The following is a 26,850-nucleotide window of genomic DNA, read 5'->3' as shown; positions in this document are numbered from 1 at the left end:
CAGGTGAGGCTCTGTAACCTGGTTTAAGTTTCATTACAGATTGAGCCAAGTTAAATTCTCTCTCTCTGGCTCCAGGCTGGAGCTGGACACAATTACAAGAGGCCACCTGCCCTGACCTGGTTGAGACATGTACTTGAGCCCTGAGGCAGCCCTGGAAAGCTCAGAGACAGACTGCTACACCTGCTGATGCTTTTTGGATACCACCAACATCCAACCTCAGGGATAAAAAAGTGGCTCAAGCAAATGGGAAATAATTTGTTTTCCTAGAGCGATTTCTATTCTGTCTCTTATGATACCTGATACTTGGACAAATGTTCAACAGCTGTATACTTATAAAGAAATCCTTCTTCAAAGTCAGAAAGGCAGCAAACACAGATACACCTGCTCAGAAGGGAGGGATAAGAATATTCTCCAACAGGGAACTTTGACCTGTGCAACAAGAAAGACTTCAACATTCAGCAGGATCCAACTCTCGTATGGTAACAGCCTTGGAAACAAAGATGTGCTCCTCTTCTTTCACATATACAACATTCCTCTTGGAAAAGCCATTTTAATAATGCAAACATTGTGAGATAGGGGCTTTTTTCTAAGTCAAACACTGTTCAGGATGAACTTCATTCCCCCAAGGACCCTGGTCACAGCTCCAGCTGCCCAGCAGTGAGAATGCACATCTCTTGTTAGACACAATCCTTTTTTTTTGTTGTTGTCCCCTCCCCTCCCTGTTGTCCCAGGGTTGAGCTCTGGCTCACACACATCCACAGTTACAAAAAGAAAGGTTATTAAGGTTATTAAATTGGTATTAGTCATTAAGTCACCTCCCTCCTCCCAAGAAGGATTCACTCTATGGAGTGACAAGAACCAAAACGCCACCTCCCATCAGCAATCATTTGATTGGGTTTATCCCAGTTTAATGGATGATTTATCAGATTTGTGCAAGACAGTTACCTCTAACACAAAGGGAAAAAAGTAAAATCACAGCAACATATACACACAAAACAAGATACACAAAATAGAGCTAAATTTATATACAGGTTATTAGCAGCTAGACTTAACTTCATTTAGTACATGGCTTTACTTACTACAGTTTTAGGCACAGAGAAGAATTTATCAGTAGGATATTTGCTACAATGAAGGGCCACAATGAATACCTCGTTCCAAGTCCTCCCTGGGCAGAAACTGCTTTACCTAATGAAGATCTAACTCTCACTTCCCACCAGTTGAGGACACAGCCCTGCACAAAGGATGAAAGAACATGATCCAGCTAATTCAGCATAGGCAGCTTTACAATTTAGATATTAAACACCTAATTTGTGTTTTTTTAAATAGGGTTACATTACAGAGTTATTGAACTGGACTGCATTTCAATGAAGTAGTGTCAGGGTTCCCCCTCCACCCCCTGTCTGCTCAGCATGGACTCCCAGCTGTAAACAACTCAAAGAGGGGCTGGCAAGGAATGATTAGATGTGAAGATTGCTCTGTACGCACTTCACATCCATAATGAAGAATTTGCTTTACCAGGACTGAAAAGCACAAAGGTCATGAAACATTTAAATTTACTTAGCAGGTTATGTTAATAAATTATGATTCATCATCCACATGTAGGACTCCATGCCAGCCTGCAGCGAAGCGCGTGCTTGGATGTATTTTATGTGCTCCCCTGTCCTTCTGCTTTAGGACTGGAGACTCAGAGCCCAGCAGAAGAAGCATGTGCTGTGCTCACAGCACACAGGCAGCCTTTTTTGTTCCAGCAGCACGTCTCACGTTCGGTTGTGCACGCCTAAGTGCTCTGCCAGCCCAGGAATGGCCACATATTTTAATTACTGATTGCTTATGTATAGTAAAGCCTCTCACAGTGAGGAACACGATCACTTCCCCAGTGAAAAGGCTGAAAAGAATAACTGCATAACAGAACCAGCCAGATACCGTAACAACACGATTAAAAATTAAAGCAGCGAGCAGATAATTAAAAAAAAAAAACAACAAAACATAAAAAGGCAAAAAAAAAAAAAAAACAAACAAATTATGAGGCAGGTTGAGAATAACACAAAGGTTTTTCCTTCACGACAGCTTCATTTACAAGTAAAGCTCAGCAAGTTTGAAATACTTTATCACAAGAACTCCAAACTTGTTTATCACAGTTATGGCAGAGCTCCTGATCAAAGGGTGTGTCGGTTTCTGCTATAGCCACTCCCCTCCTCTTCTCCAAGGTTTCTTGCTCAGCTCCTTGGGAAAAGGAGTGGGTTGCTTGAGGCTTAAAAAGTGCAGAGAATAAGTCAGTTTTTCCCTTTAGAAAACAAGCAAACACCGAAAACTCAAACATCGAGGAATAACAACAAAATGGGTTTGGAGTTTGGCATTTGATTTTGAAGTGGCTATTCTGGATGTTTTCAGGTATACAAAAAGGGAAGGAGTTTTAACATGGAAGAGCAGCTTTCCATATTAAAAAAAAATAAAATCATACCAACACACAAATATCTTTTGGGACCATCTTTAAAAGCATGTCTGTTGAACAAAGGCAAAATACCATCAATTGGACCATTCAGGAATGACGTGCTCTTACACACAGCCCTCCTGTAACTCCACTTAACCTGCACGAATTTTGGCTGTAACTTGTTATGGATTGGCAGGGCAGAATCAAATAAGGCTGTGAACAAAGGATTCTGACTAGAGGAAGATCACATGACAGTTTTAGAAGTAAAAGAACTTACAATTACTCAGTGTAGTACAGCTACTGTTCAAAAAGTAACAGTTCCTTCCCAGACCCCCAACATAAAAGACAAGACTTTGACATCAGGGTCTTGCATTTGGTACAAAGTTAACTTGTTCCTATGGCTTCTCTGCTGTGAGACCATCCCTGGTACAGAACAGTTGGGGTCACAGATTGTCAGGAGACTCTTTGGCTGTCAGTGTGAAAACCGGTGCATATCCTTGAGGCTTTTCTGGAGCCTTTCACTGGACACGTGGGTTGGTCGAGCATGACCAAGAAGCAGGTGGCTGGGAAGAAAGGCAAGACTTCAGGGGCAGCAGCAGAGTAGTGCAGTCACCCATTCAGAGTTTGGGCTGCTCTGTCCAGGAGAAGGTCAAAGCAGAAGCCACCCTGTGCACAGTCTGGAGGGAAGCGCACGGAGAGCGAGGGAGCAGAAGACTCCACCACTGGGAGGGAACGAAGCCAAGCCAGATAACACAGACAAGAAAAAAAAAAGTCACAGAAGGGTGTCACACTGCTCAGAAATTTCAGCTTGGACATTATCTCGAGCTCCCACAGACAGACATACAGACATGTGGGCAAGACAAACGGAGCTCTTGGTTTTGGCTTCAGAAAGAGTAGAAGGAAGAGTCGCCGCTCAGTTTGCTATGTACAACAATACTGCACTGTACACTTCATTAACGAGATGCTGCCTGACACAGTCCAGCATTAATTAAATAAAATTCCTCTTAGTCACAAAGAGCAACAGCTCAGTATCTCTGTAGGAAGGAGAGCCAGACCCCACTGCTGTACATGACCATACGTGGTGCCAGTCCCGGGATGAACACGAGTGGTCATTCCACAGTGTCTGGTACCTCCCCAGCTTGCCTGAAACAGAGAACTTTCCCTTTTTTCTTCCAATCCATCTGGTCCCAATTCTGTTGGGACCATTCCAGCACCAAGCCATGCCATGACTTCCCTCCCACTGCCACAACATTCCCATCCACGTTACGCCGTCTCTTTCAGCAGCCCCAGTTTCCGAAGGGCCTCTCTCCGAGCTTCTTCTGTTGAGCCACGGCCAGAAAACTTCACCGTTATCCCTTGGGATCGGAATCCTGAAGGTCTAGGCAGCGATCCTGATCTCCTCCTCATGTCCAGGCTTACAGCAGGCTGTTTGTAATCATTACAGCTTTTCCCTGTGTTCTGCTGTGCGCTGATGACCTTGTTAGCGGCAAGAGCGACCTCTGGTTTGATTGTTACAGTTTTGCCCATAGGAAGGAAAGGGCTGGGCTCGCTTTTTAAAGCCTCATGGATGTTTTTATATCCATTGGTAACAGCATCTGCCTGTTTGGGCTGCACATCAACCTGCTGAGTGCTTGGGGCATGGTCCACTTGGTCCTGAGCTGGCTTTCCCTTAACTAGGCCGAGTTTCGTCAGGGCCTCGTATCGTGTTTGCTCGGAAGAGAGATCCCGTAAGGAAGAACTTCTGTTACGTGACAAGAAATCACTTTTGTGCAGCTTCTCCTCCAGCTCAGCTGCCAGCAGAGCTCCTCCATTGATGTTGGCCAGCACCTGGGCTCGCCGCTCCTGGACGTTCACAGCGGCTTTGGAAATGGTCTCGTTGAACTCTTTGCCACTGACATTCGTTATGTTGATGTTGCTGGGGAACCGGTGCAGTTTGGGTGCAGGGGCGGGAGGGTGTTTCGGTGCCACGAAATGATCCCCATTGGCCACCGGGGTTTTCTTCCTGTCCGAATTCCCGTCCTTGAGGGCGCCAGGGAAGCGCGCCCTGCTCTCCGCCTGCTGCTCACACATCTGCTGGGCCATGATGAGGGGAGTGGGCACAGAGCGGAGCAATTTTGGGTGCTGCACTGGAGGAGGGGGCGGAGGAGGAAGAGGAAGTGCCTCAGACATTGGTGGTGGAGCAGGGGGATACGGGGGAAGGTCAGCAGGTACAGCTGGCTTGGGGCTCTCGGCTCTCCAGGGAGCATCCAACACTAAAAACACAAAGCACCAGTGATGCCATTAAGTCTTCATACACAGCAGAATGCAAGGCTTTCTTTCAGCATCATTTCTCCCCTCCCCCAGAAACTTTCCAACTCAAACTCAGCCCACATTGCCAGAAGAAACAATAACTGAACCAGCAATGGCATCTTGTAGGCGACACTATAGCTCAGGTCACCACACTTACAATGCAGTCACTGGCAGCCCTCTTTCTGCCTGTCATTCACACTCTGCATGTTGCTTCACTGGGTTTCAATGGCTGCTCTTCTGCAAGAATTTTGCGGTTCTTATTTTTTATCACAAGAGCCAGGAGAGGACGCATTACATCCCACTGGATGTACTGGCTGATACAGTGTCTTGGTGCAAACTTATTTGATAGGATTGCCTGCCTTTCAGTCCCACACAAAGTAACACTGCAAACAATCTGCCACCTTAAAACTCTTAGAGAAAGTCTTAAGAGGTCTTAGAGAAAAGCAGAGCACGAACAGACAGAATACTGTTTGCCTTGCTGCAATGACTGTGCACAACAGTGACAACTCAGTCACCTGGCAGAGGTCTGAGATCACAGTCCAAAAATTTCATTATATGTGTGACCTCCATGAGAGAAAAGGAAAAATGGAAAAAAAAATGTTATACTAACAGCAAGAATTTCAGAAACCCCAGGGCAAATGAAAATCACAGTCCTTAGAGCTCCTGATGTGCAACAAATTCATCTCGAGGTAGTAAGGAAGGTACAGAATTACTTTAGCTGTTTCCAATGAGAACTGGAATAGGTCAGGGATAGATCAAAGGGAAACCCACCCTTGCAAGAAATACAACTACCTGGCTCTGTATCTCTGCTAGAAGGACCTTCATGGTCGCTGCTCTCAGGTGTTGACTGCACTAAGTCGATGATATCTTCAGTCTCTGAGTGACTGGACACGTTTTCTTCTGTCGACCTTGGAGACTGGCAGTGGATGCCACTGTCACGTAGAGCCATCTCCTCCAAGTCATCTTCTAAGGCATCTATGGTTTCCTCAAAGAACATAAGAACATCCTGTTCCTCGTGGGTTAAGTATTTCAGGCTCTCATCATCCTATGAGGGGAAAAAAGAAAAAAAAAAAACCCAGAAAGATTAATGCCTTCCCAAAGAGGCATCGAGGCACTACAATGCAAGAGGACAAAAAAAAATATTAAAAAACCAAAAGAGCAGCAACTGGTATTATGCCCTTTAAAATACCCAGTCAGTTTTGTGTCAGATTCAGGGACAAGGCTTGGGGAGTAGCACTGGGGGGGAAAGGGTACACTCAGGACAGTCCAACAAATGGGCTGATTCCCATTTTGATGTAGTCCAAAATGGGATTGGCTTCTAGAGGCAGAGCTGGAGCTGAGAAGTGCCTCTACCACTACACACCATGAGTTATCCAGAGTTATGTGGTAGATTACAAAGAAGTAATAGTAAGGAGGGAGAGGGTTTCTAAAGATATTACCTTTGAGTTATAGAAAGGAAAAATTAAGACTAAATATGAGGATGTGCTCCATGTGCTCCCTGGAAGTACAGTGCCTTGGGCTATTTTCTTTAGCAGGAAACGATCCTGTAGACCACAGAAGTGAGAAATAATCACCTGGATTATCCAGTCTTCATTTTCTCTGAGTCACTGCTCTTGATTAACTTGATTAACACAGTATCACTATGAGAAGCTGGGCAGCAGTGCCCTAACTCTTCTCCCTCCACCCTGGGAAACACTCACTTTTCCAGAAGCTTGGAGATGACAAAGAATGATTAAGAAATGCACTGCATTAAGACAATGGATACAGGAAAGACATTTCCCAAGAGAACTGTGTAAGTTCTGGAATGCAAGTAAGTATTGTTGAAATGTAAGTGAGGTTTTCCCTTTTCTGGATTGAATTTCCCCCCTGCCAGGCATATACTGGAAACTTTGCCCTCAGTAACTTCACAAGAAGCACCAGCAAAGCAATACAAGACTTTGTATCCTTTCTCATCTCTACTTTTCAATTCTCCAAGGACACCTGATTCATGTGCAGGCAAGGTAAAAAGGCTACTTCTCAATGGAGGGCTGGGAGAATTTAGGTAAATACATAAAGGTATGCAGTACAAATATCCAAGAGCAGCCATGTTCTTGCTAGGGCAGCACAACTTGCTTCAAACTCACCAGGCCTGTTCAGATCATCTTACAGTAGATTAGACTAAAAAAACCTGAGTGCAGCTCTACCTGTTAACTCCCTGCACAAACAAAGCTTTTATCCCCATCCTCAGCATTAAAAATAACAACGTACCTCTGTAGGAAAGTAACGCCTGTAGATGAAGAACTATAACGTGCTGCATTGTACCAGAATTTGTACCAAAACTGCAGCAGAACTGCTACAAAAGCTAGAATCTGGATGCCCTTTGCCAATGCCTATTTAAAGGGGATGAACTTCAAAGGCTGACGTATTCCACAGCTCGCACCCACCACATGTCAGAGCTTTCAAAGGCCAAGGAAAGTTTTACAGCTGCACTCGAAAAGCAAGAGACAGACAAGCCTTCCTTTTTTTCTTTTTTTTTTTTTCCCCTTAATGGATGTTGCAATCTCCTTCCTTCCCCACCCAAATACTCATAGGGCTGCTATGTCTAGTAGGCAAGAGAATGACAGGAAAGGAGCCCTTGTTAGGTAGGTCCGAGCTGGAGCTGAACAGGACTCCAAGAACCTTTTGTGGAGGGTGAGCTCATTGCAAGAGCCAGACTTCCACAGGCAAAGGAAAGAAAGAGGGGGTTATGTTTAAGAAATTCTCAGTGGCAGCAGATCCAGAGCGTGGCACAGTACAGGAATTACTGCACCACACTGTGCATTTCAAAAAACTGCTCCCACGTGAGCTTAACTCGCTTGATCAAGAGCTGAGCAAAACAGTATGTGAAGAGAAGCAAAGACTGCCAGAAGCCCTTCATTCCATCCTTTTCTATGCTGCAAGACTGAGCGCTTTTCCATGCCAGGTAAGATTTGCAGGAGAGCTCCACCTGACTTACCATCCTCACAGATCTTGCTGAAATGAGCAGTGTCCCTTTAGGTGAAGGGTGTGAACTGAGTAACCATCCCTTTGTGAACACATCTGCAGTAAGTGGCATACCAAGCTGTGAAAGGCCAACCCCATCTCTGTCAGCACTTCCATCTCTTCCCTCGTGCAGCTTCCCTTCAAGATGACCAGTGGCACATTTCATCAGCAAAAAAAGGCACAACAGCTCAGGAGAACGGGCAGTGTTAGGTCAGGTGGCTGTACTGAGATGCAAGGCATCCAGTCTGGCTAGAAACTCCCTCAGGCAAGGCATGTTTCAGTTTGTGCCTGTGTGTCTAAAATGGGATTGTTTCCTTGTCTGGCAGTGAAAAAAACCTACTCAAGCTGGTCAAACCAAAGGAGCTCAGAGATGCAAAGCAAGCAGTGACTTGATTTACCACTGGTCTGAGAACAGGGCTGTATTACAGAATTCCCACTTGTATTACTTGTATTATAGTGAAGCTTTCAGAGGGATGGGGGGAATTTTTTTTTGGTAGTTAACAGATGCCAGTTTTAATTAAGGTTACCAAGTCTATTTGCAATTAGTTCATTTTTCATATATTCCAAGTACTGGAACAGTTCATATTCTTTCCAGGCTGGTTTTCCAGGCCTCCCTTCTCCTGGATGCATCTGGGTTTTTTTAGTAGCCAAAGAAAGGTCTTTTCAGCTACTTGAGTTATTCATCTCATATTTTCCATATACTCCCTACTCTTGATACACAAACACACCTTCCATAACTAAATTTCACCTACACCTAACACTACAGACTTTAAAACTCCTGTCAAAAGACAGGCTAAGTTTGAAAGTTGAAAATTCTGCCTCAGCTTCAAATTAAATTAAATTAGGAGGATTAAAAAGATTGTTTGGACAGAAGAAATTTGGGATGCAAGCAGCTGAAATAGCTGAGTATGCTCAGCTGGCATTAATATTTTAGCTGTCTGTGCAGCCAAACATTTCCTGCTTACACCAAATAGGAAAGAGTCTGTTATGATAATGTCTGGTATAAAAGAGAAAAAAAAAAAGAAATAAGAAAGCAAGAAAAAAAAAAAAAAAGAATAGAATCTGTTTCATAGAAAAGATCCCTTTCCTACCTGTCCAAAACAGTAACTTAATATCAGAGGCCCACAATTTTTGACATGCATTTGGAGAAATTTCAGAACATCAAATGTAGACCTAGAATCCTAAGACCAGCACAGCTTTGACAGGAACAGAATAGCACAGGAAATCCCAAGACAACTGCAGTGCTTAAAAAAAGAAAAAAACCTCACTCTTCTGAGAACTGCTAAAGAACTAAACTTCAATTAGCAAAATAACAGAACACCAGGTTCAACTGATTTATCAATCAGCTGGCAGTGCCAAAGAACTAACAGGCACAATGCCATGGGAGAGAAATGACTGGATGCTCCTCAAAAAACAAAACAAACAAAACAAACAAAAACAACAACAACAAAAAAATGAAGGGAGCAAACAATTGTAACATGCAGTAGAAAGGTTGATGTAGCACCACTTGGGCCACAGCCTGTTAATGACAAGGCAGTTCTACTTGTTAGAAAAAAGGGGTGCAAAGGAAAGCCCTGTGTGCAGGAACAGTGTCAGAACAGGTACAAAACACAGAAGGCAAGTACCTCTGACTAGATTTACAGAAAGGGGAGACAGAATGGATTATATTTGAGTTGGAAGCAAGTGCTTACAGATAACATGAACTATAATACAGGATCAGACCACAAAGTCCCTTTAGCTCAGCATCCTCCAGCAGCCAGGGACGCACAGCACAGGGGAGTGGGGCTGCAGGGGGACAGCATTGCTGTAGGTTGGATGGATTTATATTTTTCTCCCCTCCATCCTTCCAGTTTCCAGCAATGCATGGCTTAAGGACTTCCCAGATGCATCTGTGTACTTAATAGCCCTTAATGAGCTTTTCTAGCACAAATTTGTCTTACTGTTTGAGCCCATGGAAACGACTGGCATGCACAGCATTCTGTGGCAGGGAGTTCCACACCGTAATTGCGTGCTGTGTCAAAAAGTGCTTCCTCTACAACCCACTAGCTGATGATTTTGATAATACCATTTCATTTGGTGAAGAAGACTATAATACTGAATGTTGTTTTCTTCAGTTTATGAGCATAATTGTACCCATGTGCTTCATAATGGGTAGCAAACCATATAATCAATAGGTCCTAAGTGAGGAAACAAATTATCTACCAGTATTTAAAAGACAAACTAGATGAACCAAAGTCATAAGCTGACTAAATTACTTCTAACCTACTTTTAAAAAAGCAAGCTGAAGATCTGCTTAAACTCTGAAAGCGTCTCTTTGATAAACAAAGTTAGGCTGATCAGCTTGTAATTTCTTTTTTCCTTTAATTTCTATGTTAGAACAACATTCAGAAAAATGGGGAGAAATTTCAGGCAAAAGCCACTACATAATTTTTACAAAAATCAAATAACTTCACACCAATTTCATTTCTCCTGAGGTGGTTATTGACTTGGCTGATAGGTATAAGCATGAGATGTCATATACCCAGATTTTATGAAATGGCCTCAAAAAATGCACTCCCAGATGAATAAGGAAGCTATGCTGAGATGAAGTTACTGCAAGGTGCCTGTGTAATCTGTGATTCTCTCAGTTTAAGTGCCATAAAGAGGGAAAAAGGTGCCATTCAGGTATGCAGAGCCCATCCTGGGATATATTAACCAGGGTGATGACATGACAGCACATCCTCATTGAGAACACGGAGTTCAGCTTCAGCTGCTGAACTTTGGAAAGGATGCAGCCAAGCTGGACTGGGTCCAGAGCAAAGCAGGGAGTGCTGAGAGTTTAGATGCACAGGATGGCTGAAATAATGGAGCATGTTTTATTTAAAACAGGGAAGAATGAATGGGTGGTGGGCAGAGGCAGCCCTGTGTGTAATTTAATATATAAAAAGCTGACCACCCTTATCACAGACAACAAATTTTCCCCACATGCACTGAAGGCGAGACAAGTGGAAGTTGGCTTTCACATGTCAGAAACTCTAATCCAAGTATTCCAGGAAAAGTAGTAGAGCACAAAGAAAACACGCTGGAAGTTCAGGACTGCCTATCAGTGTGGGTTAAAGAGCAGACTTGCCCACCTGCTGGAATAACCTTTATCTACCAGATCCTGCTTTGAAGCAGAATGATGCAGTTCCTGCATAGAGCACAAATTGCCTTCTGGATCTATATTCTCACTAGCACATTTTACAGCAAGGTCATTCCTTGCTAGGAGTCAGGCTCTTATTTTTCCAAGGCATACAGCTTCCAGGTCATACTAACATGAGTTTCAAGTGGATAAAGCATAGCATAGCTCTGTCCACACCCTGTAAGGAATGGGTTCCACCTGCCCCATTACAGCTGTATCCACACAACACATCAAATTCTTCTCATTTTTTGTGTATTGTTATTTGGCAAAGCACTTGGACATGCTGAAAGGTCTCATAGTACAGCAAACCCTGTGGAGTATCAGTGTCAAGAGGGATAAACACGTTCCTTTTATGAAAGGAATCTTTCTCGGCCCTTTCCCTTGAACACACCTGAAAGTGCATCTCAGCATGACAGGATTCTGCACACTCAAATTGTGAGAGAACAAGGCAGCAGTGGGCTAACAGACACACAATCTGTCCTCTTCCAAAAGCCCTAAAAACACACTGGAATCCCTGGACCCCTTCAGAGAGGCTGGGGCAAAGAGATAGTAACGTGGTGCACTTCGAAAGCCAGGTCTGGTGTATTTAAATTATCTGTACTGATCCAAAAAGGATAAAGGTCATAACAACTAACTTTTAGGCTACAAGAGACATCATAACTACAAAATAACCAGGTCAGCCCTGAGTTAAATGCTGAGTGTGTGAAACAAGACACTGAACCAGCTCAGACTACTCAGAAGATACTTGTTCTTCATGTCTATGTAACCAAAATTCAAAATGTCACCTGTACAATACAAGTGACAAACCAGCTCCAGCGACTGGATACCAAGTCTTGTTAGAGCCACAGAGGAACCTCGTCTGAAGAAATAACAAACAGAATAAGCAAAACATCTTTTTGGAATCATGGCCATCAGCCAGTTTAAGCCACTTGATTAGTGACCAAGTGAAACAGTCACTTGACCAAACTGTGGAGGTCACCACTGCCCCAAAAAGAGTGGTGGTGGCAGTAACTGAGGATCTGTCTAACTCAAAGGTGAAAATAAGATAAAATTAAAACCTCAGAGTGTGACCATTGAGAATAATGAGAACTCACTATCCTTCAAACCTATCATTCAGTAAGGCATGTCCAGATACAGAAAGTACTGAAGTAGCAGCAACAGATCCCAGGCACTGACACAGCTTATTATTAGTGCAGTTGCAATTAGCACAGCTCCCTTCAGGTACGACCAGCACTTCTGCCATGGTTTTCACAGGTAACACTATTGTCCCAGCATGTTATCCCCACCTAGAAACTAAAGTAGTTACTCATGGCTGAGAATAGATACCCAGTCCAATTACCAGAGGGAAGCACTGAAAGAGAAGGATTGGCTCTTAAGAAGTCAATCTGTGCCTATTCAGTCAATGGAACAAGACAAATTGCTTCAAAAAAAACCAAGACCTAGTTTTACCTCTGAATTAAGTGTCCTTAAATTGCTGCAACCGTATTGTATGGCAAGTTAATTCTTATACCACATGTCAGGGAGTGTCATTCAAGAATGGGGTTTGGAAGCCAGAATTGCCAAGAACAGAGTGTTTTTGTTTACCCTCTCCCTTGGATAGTGCAACCGATTCCATGTATTGAGAGAAGGTACACTTCTCTCATGCTTTTGCCAAGCAGAGGTATGGAAACCACCTTTGTCAAAAAGAAACCAGAACATACATGCAAATTCATGTCCTCATGTATAACAGCCATTCTATGTTTGTAAACGTTGGTGTGAGATGAAAATATCAAGGCAAACATTCCTCCCGTCTAAAAACAGTGTCCATCTGCTGTGTTAGATATGGCAGCATAAATCCAGATCCAAACATCCATCATTTCTAGGAAAATTATCCTGCAATCAAGGCAGGACATCAGCACCTTGCTTTTCATTTCAAAAAACCCAAATTTGGCTTGAAGGCCTGCAATTGCCCAAGGTCAGCTGAAAGCACCATGGCCTAGGTAAAAAGCAGCTGAGAAATCCGGCAAAATTAAACCGATGTGACAACAGGGAAGAATCACACACACAGAATTTTAAGACCTTTTCAGTACATGGCAATTGATGTTCATGTCCATGTCATTCCTAAACTGACAACCAGTTCCACAGCAAGCAGTGCCAGCACAGACAGGGGATGCACAACCAGCCAAGAGCCAAACCAGCTCTGAGCAGTCGGTGTAGGCTCAGGCCAGTCCAAGTGTTTGTCCCCATTATCTCATCTCTGGGTTTGTTTGACTTCCACAGATGCAATACAAAGGTTATATTTAGTGACTAATGCAGTGTGACACTGAGAAGAGCTTGCTTTTTTATAATCAAGTAGGAAGAAACCCACAGCAGTACAGGCCTGACATAAGAAGCACTGCTACCCTGTTCCTTTCCAAGGCCATTACAAAAAAACAAACCAAACAAATCAAAATCGACCCTGACCTTCCTTGCTGTGTCTCTAGGTGAACAGACCCAGGAAACTGATAAATGAAGAGGCAGATAAGTCTGTAGTTGCTTCTGTTTCAGGGCTATGAAGGTCTGGTGTGCCTGAAAATACACCCCTTCCTTTCTCAGAATTTGTGTAGTAAGAAATTATTTGTCTACGCAAAGTTATCTATCCCCTTCTTCTCATTAGGCCACCAGAATTTCTGCATCTTCTGAACTTCTATAACAAAACTACAGAGGCAAGAAGTTAACGTCTCTGGGAGCATGTTCCAGCAATTAGGCAGAATAGGCAGAATTTCCTTAATATCCAGTTCAACACAGACCCATTTTCAAACTCTGAAACTGAAATTCTGCCTATATTGAAGAGAGTTTGCACTTCTCAACCTATTATTCCACACATGCTAGCTGTCATCCTTATTGGACATGCCACCTACTACACTGCTGGAAGAACAACCACAGAAGGGGACCTGTGGCACCAGAATTAACTTGTCAGTACAGCTCCACTTTCTCCATGCACAAACTCAAATAAGACAAACCAAAGGCTCTTGGAACAACTTCCTCTAACACACAGGTCTGATGGGAATTGCCTAAATCTGCAGCCAACTTTTACTCCATCTATAAATTAGTGCATTACAGAGCAGGAAGGGATTCCAATTCCAGTTGATGCATCATCATATGGGTTATCACATGGCAAGATCCAGCTGGATTAAGGGAATCTACGTCATTTTCTGACACAGTAGACCCAGGATGAGACTGTACAAACAGACTGATTTATACACAGCATTGCTATTCAATACTGATTATGTCAAATGTCTAGCCTCATGCCTGCTTACTGCAGCTAAGAATAAACCCCATGGAAACATGGTTGGCTACTAGTGTGATAACCTGGGAACCTAATGTTCAGAGTAATGAACAAAATTAACTTGTAATTCTGCATAAAATGAAGTTGTGATTCTTTAACAAAGTACCACTCAGACTGTAATTCTCTAAGATTCAACCAGTTTTCATGTAATAAACAACATACACTAACTACCTGAGTCCAAACGGTGTACTTGGCTCTTGACCTCCCCCCACCCTGACCCTTCACAAATGTTTTCTAGAGCAGATCAGAAACAGTTAAGGAACTAAATTTCATAATACTTGTTTTGTGTTTTAACCAGCAACACAAGCTGAAGGATACAGCATCATATTAACAGAGCTGTATTTTCAGTAGAAACAACCAAGAGGGAACAGCTTTAGTTACCTCCAGCTGCCAAAAAGCTCATAAAGTAGCACAAAACCACTGAGCATTTCTGAGGTACATAGATAAACAGAGGTGCCAACCTGCCAACTTATTCTCTCCACTTACTCTTCTACACAGAAAACTACTATATTAAAAGGCAGCTGGCAGGGAGGGCAGAGGGAAAGAGGTGGAAAGCCTAAATCCATGTTTAAGGCAAGACAGAGATTTGGATTTCCATTTAGGGAAGGCATGTTTACCAGAGTGCTCTTTCCCCAATTAAAAATGGATGCTTTTCAAATGGTTAGGATGATAAAAAAAAAAATCTGGAAGGAACCATACCTGCTTTCTAGGCTTAGCCTGTCACAGTACAAAGACTACGGTTGAGTTCAGTGCCTGATTCACCCTGCTAATTGGGAAAAATGCAGAAGTGCATCCTACTCCCTCAGTTACTCACACACAATTTAAATGGCCACACACTCATACTCACTGATGTGAAGACAGCTTTGTTTGTGGTGATGCATTTGTTACTCATCTAATTAAGGTGGAATAAGTCGAGACCTTTATTCACGAGTGTCAACAAAGAGCTTAAGCAAAAAACAGTGTGTAGAACCAACACTATGCTTAAGTTCCTTTACAAGCTACTTAACAAAGCAAGGGCAGAGCTGTGCACCAAACTGAGCCCCAGTGAGGGTGATTGCACCGAGCAGCCCAGGGTAATGCCTGCTCCTTACCACCATTCCCGGCTCTCAGGGAGGAAGGGCTGGAGAGGAGCACCCTCCAAGCTCTCAGAGACAATCAGACCAGAATAACAAGCTCTTTTAACAAAGTACAGAAGTCATTTCTGGCCTTTGAGTTAAACAACCAAGACCACAAGCAACCACTCAGGACTAGAAACGGGAAAAATCACTCTTGATAAAACAAAAATCCTGTGATGTGAACAGAGCTTCTAATGTAATCTGTACCACCAAGCACAGGGCTCATTAAACACTTACCAAGGCAAGATTTCTGCACCTGGCTTGGCTGCCACGATTCTCCACACTGCCAGCCCTCTCCATGCTCCCATGTGCGTGCTCTGGAGAGATTTGGGATGCCATTTCAGGAGACTCTGAGAGGAGATTTCTAGGCATCACACTTCCTTGGCTTATCAGTCCCGATGTAGCACAGAAAGCTGCTGGCGTGTTACGTGGGGCTGGTGGCTTTGTTCATGTCTGGAAACAGAGAACAACGTGGTACATTTAAATCTGCTTGTTAAAATACTCCAAAAGGAACAGAAAATAAGTGGTAAAGAAAGATCCCGCACAAGTTAATAAAGTTTAATGCTCTGGAGCACATCTACCACTTACGGGCACCTTTTTAAAAAATGGTTTTATTCAAAAGGGTGACTTTGAAAAATCCATAGAAGGGAAAAAAGGATAGAAAGAAAGGTTCTGTACCCCCTCTTGTGTGCTTCCAAACCAGATGTATATAGGTAGCTACAAGCACAGACCCTGCATACATCTTTCTATAGATTCAGTTTGTGTTTTCCAGTCTGACACATCATTAACAGTAATAAAATCCCATTGGCTGAGATATCAATTGGCCCAGCTCAAATAGCTTTATTAGCTTTTACACAGGAATTCTATTTATTGGATCACACAAGGGAAACAGAACCCAGTTCATTTCCTAAGACTGCTGCAGATAACTCACATGTTACTGAAGCAGCTCTATGCCACCTACATCTGGTGAAAGATCCACGAGCAGAACTTGGTGCCACTTTTGCACCAACGCGTTACAAACTGCATTTTAAAGCTTAAAGAGCTTTTATTTCACTCAGCCATGAAGAAACAGTACTTGTACATTTGGAAGACACTTACTGGAACAGACAAATGCACCAGCACTCACTGGAGCAAAAGCCCCCAGTTTTTTAAGCTATCCCAGAGCCCAGTTCTGTAATACCACTCTGAATTGTCGTCATCTCCCAAAACACTCTGGCAGAACTTCTTCCTCTACTCTCAAGGACACAAAGACAAAAGTCATCTCAGTGCACTAACAGCATGAAGAGGGGGTAGGCAAAAAGTAGAACCCAGCTCATTTCTCGCTCCAATACATTAAGACATCCTTTGCAACAAGAAATGGCCTTGTTTTTTAGCAGTCCATCTTCTCCCCCGCCCTGCCTGTGACCCGTGAACAGCAGTGACACGTTCCTCAAAACAGCTGGTACCACGTTATACACAGCCAGCTGGGAACTGGATCCCATTCCCCCCACACTGCACAATGAAATGAGATGGTCCTGCTTCCCAAGTGCTTCTCCCTTTATTATGGCTCGAGAGGCGACACGAGAAGCAGAGTCGAGCCTGCATTTCCAATTCAATGGGATTACTCCTCCTGGCTCCCCAGCGCTGTGGGCTGAGGGCTGGGAAACCAGAGCCTTCTGGTGAGCTGATTAGTGTTTCATAGCAGTGAGATAACATCTGCCAGCACCGAGCAACAATTCCATCCCGCTAATGGCCTCCTCCCAGGAGAGGGCTATGACATTACCAGAGGTGCGTCGCCAACGCCGCAGCACCGACGTGTGTCCTGTGGGAAAGCTCCCACACAATGTAGCCAGGCTGCAGGCCAGCCAGTCTTGGAAGCACAACCACAATCCAGAGTGCTGGATTGCCACAACAAAAGTATCGGGTAGCTTTTCTTAGGAACATCAGGTCTAATGATCAAGAGTTAGCCATGCTTTTACACAAAAGGAACATTCTTCCTTCCCTCTATTAATAACATCAGCTATAAATAGATACAAAGCACCCTCATGATGGGCTTTAAGTGATGACACAGCGGTTGAAACATGGTTGAAACATGCTCGTGGTCCTGGTTTTCAGATCTGCAGGACAGAGACACACGGGAGCACTGAGGCAGCTGCTGCACCTCTGGCTGCTGCATAGCCAGGCAGAAGGATAAATGGGAAAAGAGCAGCCCAAGCCTAGAACACATTCTGCAACAGCAGCTCCATCGACAACAAACCCTGTGGTGCTGAACAGCCACACACAAACACAACCACAGAAGAAAACACGCCATTTTTAGAAGCCAACATTATCAGTGAAAATCTTGACCCCTCTGAAATCCTACACAAACACACACCAATATATATAATTTTTAGAAGGGAAGACTATCAGAAGAAATCTAGACACCTCTGAAATTCACAGAAAACTCCCACTGACTTCAGATTTCATCCTATGACTTTCAAGGTGATGTTCAGATGGAAAAGGAGCGAGTACTCCTACTGACATCCACCATAAGGCAAACATTATTTATTTCTCATCAGCACTTTTAAGCTGCAGCACCCATTTTTATCCAAGTGTCCCCCATATAAACTGAACATACCATGTTTGTTCAGTCCCTCAGTGATATGTTATAGACTACTAGATTTCTAGATTTATACTCAAAACTGTGAACATTTTATAGACCACATTATGAGAGGTCATAGCTGCAGATTACAATAGATATCGTAGACAAGATCCACATTTAAAGACCAACCACATGAAGATATTAATCCAAGTTACTAAGAAACCAGTCAACAGGCCCAAATTTTGAGGGAGAAGTATTTAAGAGTATTGTTCTTTTTCCAACAGCAAGACCTTGTATAAGCAGGACCGAGTTTCATGCTGGGCTATCTGCGTCCAGGACAGCAGGAACACCCACGTTCAGTAATAATAAACTTTAAAGCCACAAGTTCTAAATAACAACGAATAACTCTGCTCCCAGCAAGCTCCCATTATTCATCCTGGAGCTCCAGCTCAGATGTTTCATGAAGGTCCTGAACAATAACTAAAGGCAGGGAGAGCGACTGGTTCAGAGAGCTGCCCACACAAGAGCCAGCATCAGGAATTACGGCACCAGTCCTGCTTTTGTGTTGGAAGCTGTGGCTTCTTTGGGGGTTTTACTCATTTCAGAAGAGCTTGGGAGCAGTGCAATAGCCCATGAGCCTGCAGAAAGGGTGTGGGGGAAGATCTTTTTTCCTTTTTATCTCTCATATCATCTTCAACACTTCAAGGGTATGTGTCATTAAGATCATAACCCATTCATATACATTATTTCTTTTTCTCTTTCCATTTTTGTGGGTTTTTTTGTGCTTTGAGAAACTCCTACACCTTTGTACTCCAGCACAGCTCGAGCTGACGTGAGGCTGACTGGCACTGCTGCAATGCATACAGCATTTGCTTTACAGACAAATTCCCCTCCTAACCATTCCTAACACTGAAGTCCCTTTGCCCTTTTCATGTCCCCTGTTATTATGTGAACGACTTTATATATTTAAGATAGAAACAGTCGAGAATCTAATGAGTTTCCAGACCCCACTGCCTGTTTCAGGAGGATTGCCAAGGAAACAAGAAAGGGTTCAAAACTAAGGTAACTGTGCTCAGAGAGAGCAGGAACAGCAGGATGACAGGCGGCTGTTCCTCCTGACCTTCGGAGAGGCATTAAATATGAAAGTTGGTCGCAATGGGATTTGTTGTTCAGTCATTGTAGTGGGGATTTTTTTACCTTGGTTTAAGAGATGTGTGCCTGTACCACTAGGGATTAATAATAAAAAAATACCAGACCGTGACAGGAGTGCAGAAGTGTGACAGGAACAATGCTATTTGGAGAGATGATCCCAAATATTAAACCCAAAAGATATCTTAGGGCAGATGTGATTTTATCAGCCAAAGTAATCACTTCTTGCTTACACTGGAGGTAGCCTTCATGAGATATTTAAAACAATAAAAGTCACATATCACACATGTTTGTCAGAGGATATCAGGAGGAAATTGAAAGATTCTGAAGTTAGCACTGAATTTCACCTCCAAAGATTTAATTTTGCTTTGACACAGGCACATAATTCAAACAGAATGTATTAAGTTGCCATCAAAGATAAGGTGAGGTCTGTCCTTCCAAAAAGGATATTTTTATAGTTTTGCTGACTAAGATCACTCCTTTGCTGAAGCTCACTGTTAGCATTTACAAGGGACTGTTTCTATAGTAGCAGGAGATTGAAAAAACTGTTTATTAACTATCCTGTTTGAAGACGAGCTTCATAGGCAAAGAGATCAATCCCACAAAAGTGCAAGACATTTAGATGCTAAAAAAAAAATCAACTGCTACATAAGCGAAGAGCCAGCAGAGAGCATCATGCCATTAACTGCAAAATAGATTTAAGGTGAGTTGACAAAATTTACAAAATTATCATACATTTTTAAAAGGGCACAAGGCTAGTCTGTCCCCTTCACCACACACACAATTTCTAGAATACTCTTTGCATTAAATGTTTCTCAAGATAGGTTTCTAAGCCTCAACCATACTCTGAGCATCACATACACCTTGCCTGTCCTTAAGCAGCTGTTCCTTAGTGATACAACTGAAACAGAGGAACTGGCCAGTGAACTTCAAGGTTGGTTTGATGTGTCAGCTGTAAACAGACACAGCAATGCCACACTCAGCTCTGTGCACACTGTCACTCAGCTTGCACTCTGTGGTGCTGGTGGAGTTTGGAGAGTTAAGCATCTGGAAAAAACATCTGGAAATACTCTGTGGTCATCTGATGTGTTAACATGGGATGTTTATAAAACTGATGGTACAGGGCCAGAGTAGAGACCTGTATCTCTATCAGGCTCTGACACGTAAAACAAGGCAAAGGAGAGCAGGAATTCATTCAGATTCCTGCGTGTTGTGGTCAGGAGACCACAGGGCTTCCCAAAACAGGCCAGGCATTTGTGTCTAATAACCTCATGAATTTTTCCTTGTATTAAGTGCTCCTGCAGCATACCTTTGAACCTGCTGTACAAGACCAGGGCTAAACAAAATCAGCTGGTCCATGACATGTCTTCACTGAGCCACTGCTGTTCCAAACTCCTCAAAACTAACTGATGGTTAGTTATGGTTATGGTGGACACATTTCCTCCTTCAGAGCTATCAGCAACTGAATTCTTCCTACCTTCCTCAGCATATGAAATGCAGAGTAAATCCTTGAGCTGCAGAGGTAACCCACGTCCTACTCTTGTGATATATAATATTTAAGCTTTCTAGTAGAATAGACTAAGCAACAGCACTGTCTACAAAGGCCAAACCTCACAAACTCCAGGAGCATAAAGGATGGCCAAAGAGGTTTTGCTGAGTGCATGAAACCCAGAATCAGATAGTAAATTTGTTCCTACAGAAAGAGTCAAAACAACACTTAAGTAACAATTGACATCACTTGATGTTTAGGAACCAGGGTTGTCCAGCATGGTTAAATTCTGACTTTTCTTCTCCATATCATAAGTGTGGAAGCTTATGATAAGGTGCTATTTTACTATGATTCACATTTTATCTCCTCATGAAAAATCCTATCTGCCTGAAACAGTCATGGCCATTTAACATCCAGTAACCAGGAAATGTTCCTGCCCTTGTTTAGAGAGGGAATGCCATCACAGCATGGTCAGACAAACAGAAATGCTGACCATTAATAAAAAAAGAAAAAAAATACATACACACACAGAGAGACTATGACAGTATGGTCCTCTAAATGAAAGCCAGGCCAACAGCATTTTTATAGACACTTCCTTAGACATCAGTGCTGATTGATATTTTCAGAATAGGTGACAAGTCAGATGGAAAAATGTTTAGCCAAGTATGAACTCAAGGTGCTCTCATGGCAGTCCATGACAAAATATGCAACTACTTCCAAAGGAATTAGAGTGATAACAACCACATAAGACTCCCAGAATTCAATGCATGCAACACTGATATTTTGTTTTAAACTTTCTGGTTTCTGTGGCACGCTTGTGACAATTCAAACTTTCCTCTTCAGGCTGGAGAGCTACAAAATCCGTTAGTTTTAAAGCTAAAAACAAAGATTCTCTCAGTCCTCTAAATCTGGAAGCTGGAGCCTCAAGAAACACACTGAATGTCATTCATAAAACTTGCACTAGAATTTGTGAGAGCTGCCAACAGTGAAATAATTAATCCTGTGTACACAGGTTTTTAAAAGAACTAGATGGGCAAGGCACCAATTCAGTAAAACTTAAATCTGACTTCGCCGGGACATTTCATCACATGCTTAAATGGTTCGGAGAACTGGATCTCAAATTAGATGTAGCAACCACTTAAAAAGAAAGGAAACAATCACAAACCAACATTTTCATTGCCCAAGTAATAATTCAATTATTTCGCTGAATTCTCCAAATCATGCTTTGCTCAGAAACAATGCCTAAGGTCACACCTTTGACCACCTTAATCCAAGCCTCAAGATACCAGAAAAAGAGGATTCCATACCGTGCTGCATTCTTAACTGGTCTGTCTAGATTTTCAAGAACAGCTTTTTTACTTTTTTTTGAAACCCTATATTTTAGAAACTTTGTTACCTGCTGAAGACAACCAAGCCAGCACAAGAGCCTAGATCATCAGTACCTCATCCTTCTCTCTGCAGCGTTTGGGAAACACTGCTTCTTTTAAAGCAGACAGTGGAATACCAGTGCAGGATTTGATGATGCTGAGAGTGCTGGTCCACCTCAAGACAATTCATCCGGGGAAAAAAAGCAACTGTGAAGCATGTTTTCACATGTCTTTGCTTTTTCCCTTGTAAGTAAACTCTGTTCTCAATTTACTGCATCCCCACAGCTTCACTGAATCCTGTTGCCCAAAGCAAATGCCAGTGGCAAAGGTTCATATACAGCATTGTGGATTAAACCACCAAAGATCCCTGAAGTGCTCACATTTCCCACACCAACAGAATCCCTTCCTGCCCCAAGTAAAAATAAAACTACAGCCAGTGACAAGTAGTTACCTTTCCTCAGGTTAAGGTCTGACCCAAGGACAACCCTAAGGCTCTCACTGGTCCTTTCCAGCTGAGATTTGATGACCAGTAGCTGCTCAGTGGGAGAACTGCATGTGATACCCAGAGCTGTCTAGTCCAGTATCATGGGGGCCTTTAAACACATCCAGGTGATGGCTGAGCTCTCCCCTGACTTCAAATGCCCTTATGCAAATTTCAACAAGGAAAGCGTCCCATTCTTTTAAAGTTACTCCTTTCAAATCTCCCCTGTTTAACATCAGGGCGGTGCTACCTGTGACAGCCAACACTTTAGAAACATCAAGTGTACATAAACAATTTCAGGCAGAGACGCCTCTGTAATTAGCCAACTTCTGTCTTGCTACAGGTGCAGCATCGCTGGGGTTTAGGGTTTCATTATGTAACTACTGCTACAGTCATAGCAATGGTGAGCCAAATCCTGTTTTACAGAGCATTTAAGACAGTAAGATAATTTTCAGCCCCAGTATGGTTGTGTCACTGTCACAGCTGGATTTTAGGCTGCTTTCTTATGGGGTTTTTTTTGTGACTGCTGTGCTGGTATAAGAAGGAAGGCAGACGTCATCTGAAGCACAAAGCAGAGGTGTTTACTTTAAAAATCAACTAATGTATGGACATTTCATTCCTATGTAAGTACATAAAGGTCTGCCTGCCCAAAATAAACAGAGCTGAAAGAAGCAATGGCAAAACAGAGCAGTAAAGTCTTGCCCTGGACTTTACTTGGTACAGGTTTAATCCATGCACACCCAGTTGAAAAGGATATATTTAAGCAGTTAGTTATCCTGGAAATTAAAATTACTTGCTTTTATTTTTTAATTAAAAAAAAAAACCAGAGGAGGGAGGACTTGGTAACAGTAACAGCCTGTCTAGCTGGCTTTGAAAGCCACATTCATATGCTCATTTATTTTCATGCTCCAGTATTTTAGAAGGTCAGTCAGCCTGAGACTTGTCAACTGCTCAGGAGTTAAGTTGTTCCAGTTACTATATCCAACTGGCAACCCCTCTGCCAACATTCTTGGTTAATATTTCTCTCAGAGGCACACAGAAAAAAACAGCTATGACTAGCAGAGGAGAGGAGTTTTACTACTGACAAAACAGAGACACAATATAGAATCTCCCTGTTCCTTTCCAATGCCAGGCATTACTTGCACTTCTAGTCATAAAACTTCATTTTACTCATTCACTTTCAGCAGTAAAATCCCCAAACAAATCCTTGATAAGAAAGACACTGCTGAAAAATCTATTCCATTTCTGAGAAATAATTAATATCTTCACTTCCTGGAAATCCAAGCGAGCAACACTTTCCCCCCCCCCCCTTTTACTGTTTAAACACCAGCTCCCCCCTTATACAACAGTAATTACTGCAAAGGAAGGAGAAAAACCACAATCATTATTCTTTAAAGTAGTACCTGTACAAGGAAGTCCATCTGCAATGCTGCATTAGTCAAGGATCTGTGGCAAAGTCTTAAAATAATACCTTTTTATTAGCCTAAGCCAGAAATTGCAAAAGCTTTTAAAGCTAAGACTTAAGCTTAAGGGTTTGGAAAAAAGTCTTTTCCTTCCATGCCTTTCATAAAAGGAAGGGGAAAGGAAATAGCTGTTACATATCTGATACTTGTTATGGTTTAAAGTACTTGCAAAATCTTTGGAAAGATAAGACAGCCTCCCCCAAATCTCTTTCCCATTTCATCTGCATGCTTGTTACCGCAGGAATCATCTCTTGCTACACCCATGCACAGGACCAAGCACAACAGAGCTCCACTTCCAGCAACCTCCTCTCGCTGCCACACTAAAACAAAAACTATTCAGGAAACATGCCCTTGAGATCCTGGATTACTGAAAATCCCGGGAGTGTTTTTAAGGCTGTGCTTTCTCTTTGCACATACTAGACCTCGCCCGAACCACCTAAGATTAAGATCTTAAGGAGCACCAGCCATCTCATGCTTACCACCTCCAGATGGAAAAAGCACCTGACAGGGGAAGGGAGGGGGGGAAAAAAGTATTTTGAACTAGAATCTGCTACTGTTTACACCAACATCTTTTCCAATGGTAACGTGTAATTGCAGAGAGTCAAGAGGAGGCACAAGGCGGGTGCTTCCCATCACCCTCAGTCCGTCAGGTACGCTACACATCCAAAGTTTAACAGCGAACGGGTACAAAACCTTTACTTAAACATATTTTCTTTAAGCTGCCAATTAGCACAAGTAAATTGTTTTTAAGTTATCAGAGGGAAGAACAAGAAACCAGTGGCAGGGGGCTGGGGAGGGAATTCTTAACAGCTCAGCGGTGGGAAACCAAGCCTCGCACAGAGCAGGGGAGCAGCTCGCTGAACCAAAACTAACCCAAGCCCAAAGCTGCTCTCCAGGGCTGTCCCCGGTGCCTTTCCCCGCTCCCTTGGTCTCTGTTCCCGGTCCCACCCAGAGCCCGCACGGAGCAGCGCACGGAGCACCCGCCGCTGCTCTGGGAACAGGAGGGAAGGATAATTAAAAATCCATTAGTGAGTAATAAGAGCAACGCCGGACCATTCCCCCGTCGCGGGCTGACAGGGGCGCGGAGCTCCGCGGCCTCCCCCCGAGGGGACACCGAGCCGGGGGCAGGCGGAGCGGGGAGAGATCGCCAGCGGATCCCAGTCCCGAGGGGAGACAAGCGCGGGAGCCGGGGACGGGAGGAGGGAGGGAGGGAGGGAGGGAAGATCCGCTGAGCCGGGGGCTCCGGCGGGGCGAGGGGAGCTCCCTGAGGGGGGGCGGCACTCACCGGCGGCGGGGCCCGCGCCGCTCCCGGCGAAGGGCGAGCAGGTGCCGGGGCTCGGCCGAGCAGCCGCCCCGCTCTCCTGCGCACTGCGCCGGCCGCCACCCACGGCGGGCGGATAAAGCGGCCGGGCGGTGCCTCAGCCCGGCCCGGGGTGGGAGCGACGCCCGCCGCGGCCCCGCCTCGCCCGGGCGGCCCCGCCGCCTTTGTCCCGGCGCTCGGGGCAGGGCGTGAGGGAGCGATTCCGCCCTCCGCAGGGGGCGGCGGGCGCTGCGCGGCGTGAGGGGCTGCGCTGCCACAGCACCTCCAGAGCGCTGCCCGAGGGGACCCCGGCGTGTGACAGATACGGAGGCGATCAGGGCTCTGGAGCATCTCTCTTACGGGGAAAGGCTGGGGGAGCTCGGCCTGATCGGCCTCGAGAAGAGGCGACTGAGGGACCTCATTAGTGTATATAAGTATGTAAAGGGTGGGTGGCAAGAGGATGGATCCAGGCTCTGCTTGTTGGTGCCCAGCCCGGCCAGTAGATCAACAGGCAACTGGCAGAAACTGATGCCCAGAAAGTTCCACCTGAACATGATGAAGAACCTCTTTATTGTGTAAGTGACAGTGCACTGGAACAGGTTGCCCAGAGGGGTGTGGAGTCTCCCTCACTGCAGATATTCCAGAACCATCTGGTCACAGTCCTGTGCCATGTGCTCTGGAATGATCCTTCTTGAGGTTGAACCACATGACCCACTGTGCTCCTTTCCAACCTGACGCATTCTGTGATTCTTTGCCCCCCTGTGAGGGAGGAGAGCTGGGTGCCGTGGTGGATGCAGTGCGGGGGACAGTGACACCTTTGGCTCCCTCAGAGAACCCTGAGGTAAAACCCTGCCCAGCCCCAGTCATGCCCAGAAAAGTTGTTGCTGTTCCATCCCTGGAAGTGTTCAAGGCCAGGTTGGATGGGGCTTGGAGCAACCTGGTCTAGTGGAAGGTGTCCCTGCCTATAGCAGGGGGGTTGGAATGCGATGAACTTCAAGGTCCCCTTCCAACCCAAACCATTTTATGATTCTATGAGGATAAATTGTGTTGGAGCTGGTGTCTGAGGCATTTGTCCCTCTGCTAAGGGAAGCTACTGGGAAATGATGAGGGTAAGAGATGGTAGAAAATGACTGTCCCAACCACCTGAGCCTGTGTCCTCAATGGGAAAAAGAGGTTTGTGTGCCTTGTTAATCTGTGCCGCCCATATATTTAACAGCTCAATAACAAATATCACCTATTTGTACTCTTATTTATTGCTAATATATCATCATACAGGTATTTATCAGGTGATGGTGTTCTCTCCCTCCTTCATTGTGCAAGGCCCTAGCAGCCATCAAATTAACAGTTTGACTTATGCTGTTAAAATTTCAAGCTGCTCTCAGAAATCATTGTTGTTCATCCACGCTGTTGTGGCTGAAATATTCCTCGAGAAGGAAGTACCTCAAAGTATGGAAGATGGAGATGTTTCAAAAAGATGCAATTCTACCCAAAATAAATGGCGTAACAGGACTGGGAAGATAGAGCAATGCAATGTGGGGCAGCGAGGGCGGGACAAGATTAGACTACCCCCAAACTGTAGCTTTCTCTTGAGAGTTCTCCAGAGATACAGGAGCAGTGTCCAGGAGGAAAGTGAATGACTAAGATTCCAAAAAGAGACTTACCTTAGGTGATTTTTGGTTATGTTAAAGCTGATGTCTAATCTAAGCTGTTTGGTCATAGTGCAGCCAAGAGAGAGAGGT

The 26,850-nt window shown here is 44.0% G+C and overlaps 1 protein-coding gene across 1 annotated transcript; it reads right to left on the bottom strand.

The window, feature by feature from the left end:
* Positions 1-876: 876 nt before the first annotated feature.
* On the bottom strand, positions 877-25,253 carry PROSER2 (proline and serine rich 2). The gene is made up of 4 exons (XM_051795198.1): positions 25,097-25,253; positions 15,540-15,755; positions 5,513-5,765; positions 877-4,683 (listed from the first exon to the last, which is right to left on the bottom strand). Exons 2-4 carry the CDS (start codon positions 15,672-15,674, stop codon positions 3,695-3,697), a joined length of 1,377 nt encoding a protein of 458 aa, XP_051651158.1. The 5' UTR covers positions 15,675-15,755; positions 25,097-25,253; the 3' UTR covers positions 877-3,694.
* Between the last annotated feature and the right edge of the window lie 1,597 nt (positions 25,254-26,850).

The sequence above is a fragment of the Manacus candei genome, unplaced genomic scaffold (genome assembly GCF_025592945.1).
Source record: "Manacus candei isolate 608988 ecotype Guabito, Panama unplaced genomic scaffold, ASM2559294v1 h1tg000042l, whole genome shotgun sequence".
In the NCBI taxonomy this organism is placed as follows: domain Eukaryota; kingdom Metazoa; phylum Chordata; class Aves; order Passeriformes; family Pipridae; genus Manacus; species Manacus candei.
Note: the sequence above shows the minus strand (reverse complement) of the source record. Positions and strands in the feature narration are given on the sequence as shown.

Excerpts from the sequence above, each read along its gene's own strand:
- PROSER2 (XM_051795198.1), bottom strand. The coding sequence starts at position 15,674 with ATGCCTAGAAATCTCCTCTCAGAGTCTCCTGAAATGGCATCCCAAATC. Across the intron at positions 5,766-15,539 it reads GGTGCAGAAATCTTGCCTTG|GATGATGAGAGCCTGAAATA; the intron begins GTAAGTGTTTAA and ends TTCCCCTCATAG. Across the intron at positions 4,684-5,512 it reads TAGCAGAGATACAGAGCCAG|TGTTGGATGCTCCCTGGAGA; the intron begins GTAGTTGTATTT and ends TTGTGTTTTTAG.